The sequence below is a fragment of the Ceratosolen solmsi genome, unplaced genomic scaffold (genome assembly GCF_000503995.2).
Source record: "Ceratosolen solmsi marchali unplaced genomic scaffold, CerSol_1.0 scaffold56, whole genome shotgun sequence".
NCBI lineage: Eukaryota > Metazoa > Arthropoda > Insecta > Hymenoptera > Agaonidae > Ceratosolen > Ceratosolen solmsi.
In genome coordinates, this window is record NW_011948425.1 from 4314441 (window position 1) to 4316940 (window position 2500).

General features: G+C 42.4%; 1 protein-coding gene across 1 annotated transcript in view; it reads right to left on the reverse strand.

Annotated features, from left to right (window-relative positions):
• Positions 1-691: 691 nt before the first annotated feature.
• The window catches only part of LOC105363026 (uncharacterized), a 6270-nt gene continuing 4461 nt past the window's right edge, over positions 692-2500 (reverse strand). Inside the window, exons 6-7 of the mRNA XM_011500595.1 lie at positions 2491-2500; positions 692-950 (exon numbers count right to left, since the gene is read on the reverse strand). The exon at positions 2491-2500 is cut by the window's right edge and continues 146 nt beyond it. Coding sequence (XP_011498897.1) covers positions 820-950; positions 2491-2500 — 141 coding nt within the window. The 3' untranslated portion in view covers positions 692-819. The remainder of the gene's footprint in view (positions 951-2490) is intronic.

The window sequence follows — 2500 nt, forward strand, 5'->3', positions numbered from 1 at the left end:
GTTTCCCCCCCCCCCCCCCCACCAATACCTCCTCCTCCCCGCCCCTGCCAGAAATCCGCCCCTTCCACTAGTCGTCACGCTCTCGCTCCCTCTCTCGCTCTTTTACCCTCGCCATTCTTTTGGGGAATCGACTTTTGTTGCTCGAGCACGCTTAAGTATGCGCGCGCGCCCGCTGCCGCGTTTCACCTTATTGTTTACGTGTGGCGGTGCTTGGTTTTAGTCGAGCCGTATCGCGACGCTTTCCACTTGGTCGCGTGCTTTTAATACAACTTTTCAAAAGCCTTTTTACGACAATGACGAGCCGAGCCGAGCCGAGCCGAGCCAAGCGAGCGTAGTCGCAAACTTTTCGCGCTCATCGAAAGACTTCCAAGACATTTTTATGTAAGCTTTTTATGTAACGGCCCGTGGCTCCCTGATACGCTTCGCTTCCATCTCATTCGCTACTTCAATGTTCCTCCAAGATGTACTTTCCCGTAAATGATATGAGTTTTTTATGCGGTGGCGTCTAAACCTCTTTAATTATCAGTGTCTCACAACACTTGTCGTTAGTTTAGAAATAAAAATGCGTCGCTTTGGAACGGCGCCGTTAAAATATGAATTGTAACATTTTATTGAAGTATTAAGCATTAACAAATACGTAAATCTTTACATTGGCATTTATATAGAGGGCCGGTTGCATTCTACACTAATCATACATACTTAAGAACGTATGAGTAGTGGTAGCCTGAGCAGCCGCTCATAATAAATTACAAATTACAGGATTGATAAATGGAAAGGCGAATTGGAGGAGTGGCAGGTGCGCAGAATCCGAGTTGCCGATCAAATTCTCTGGACCGCTGGCAGATTTTTGTACATTTTGTAGATCACGTTCTCGGCATTTCCTTCGTTAAGAGCTTTGGTCGCCAGGTCGTCGGCAATCATCGCCGCGACTGCCTCGGCGGCCATCAGACCTGCGAAAGGAAAATAATCGAATGCTCGTATAACGATGCGCGGAATCATTTCAATTGTAGGTTAAAGGTACGACGGAAGAGGGCCTCACCCGGCCCCCCTCCCGAAAGAGATAAAAAAAAAAACGAAGAACAAAGAAGAAAAATTACGTTTGTGCACTGCGCTTCATGAAATCTCATACGTGAGTATTACAATTCCACGACTTCGATGTGTTACGACATGTAGCGAGTGAGATACAGACATTACAAACGCATCATTTTTTCTGTCTTTTTTTTCTGTTTTTTCTCTCTCTCTCTCTCTCTCTCTCTCTCTTTTTTGTTTTTATAACAGCACTACTCTACGCTGTACACTGGATTTTTGTTGCGTTAATAAGCTTTGTTGTAAAACGATTTATCCGAGTACTTACCGCTAATTGGTTTACACTAATCAACACCATGTAATTTATTCTTATTTTTCTCCTTTTTTGTTTCTTTCCTTTTCTTGTTCGTTGTTCCCTTCCCTCCCCTGCCCCTTCCATTCTCTCACTCTCTCTCTCTCTCTCTCTCATTCTTTCTCTTTGCAACATGTTACTTTAATATTACGATACCGTAAAATTTATGCTAGATTACGAAAACGCGTATCATTAACTGGAAAGTCCCTACGCGGAGTACAACAAATTTTTTAACCGATCGCGGCACTCTCCTAAAAATATTTACGACAGCATACATAAAACGATCGTTTTCCTCGCGTGTAAAATAAAAGTTAACAATTGGCGGACATTACACGCGAAAATATTTATCGAATTATGCCGGTTTGCACTATTTTTCCAAATTTCATCGGGCGGCTGTGTATTGCCGAGACGCGCGGCGAGTCAGCGTAGGCTTTCGTCAACTCGGAATCAATCGTTCAGACGCTAAACGAGGAAAATGTGGCGCGTAACGCCGACTCGTATATTTTCCAACGGAGGCTTATATAATTTTCCTATCGAGTAACGCACCTTCTGCCAATAAGATCGACCGAAACGTAGGAGAGTCGGCCATTAACCGCCATTCGCGCGATCTAGAACGGCCAGGGACGAACGGTCAATTGACTCGAGCCGATTAATATATTCCTTGCCGGTATTCTACGTTTTATTATTCAATAATTAGTTTCTTAAGGCAGAATTCTGGTCTTTTATCGCCGTCTTCCAATAAAATAAAATGAAAAATAAAGAAATAACGAAAAATGTGAAACTTTACATAACGCTAATTGCATGCTAAATGCATCGTATGTCTGAAACGACAGGCGAGCAAATTTCTATACGAAGTCTAATGATCGATATTCGCGCTACGGCGTATTTCAAATGTTCACCAGTTATTTAAATGTTTGGAAAGTATAATTTTTGAGGGATTGCAAATGTTTGACACTACGGCAGCGCTGTTTTTCAATTAAATATAAGCGTCGAAGGATGAATTATTTACTCGCCGTGCTCAATCCAATGTATAACAATCAAACGTTAGGATAAATCGTTTGACATAATTGCCTCGCAACGTTCGCAATTATAGCATTAAGAAAGGAAATTACCATGAGCTAA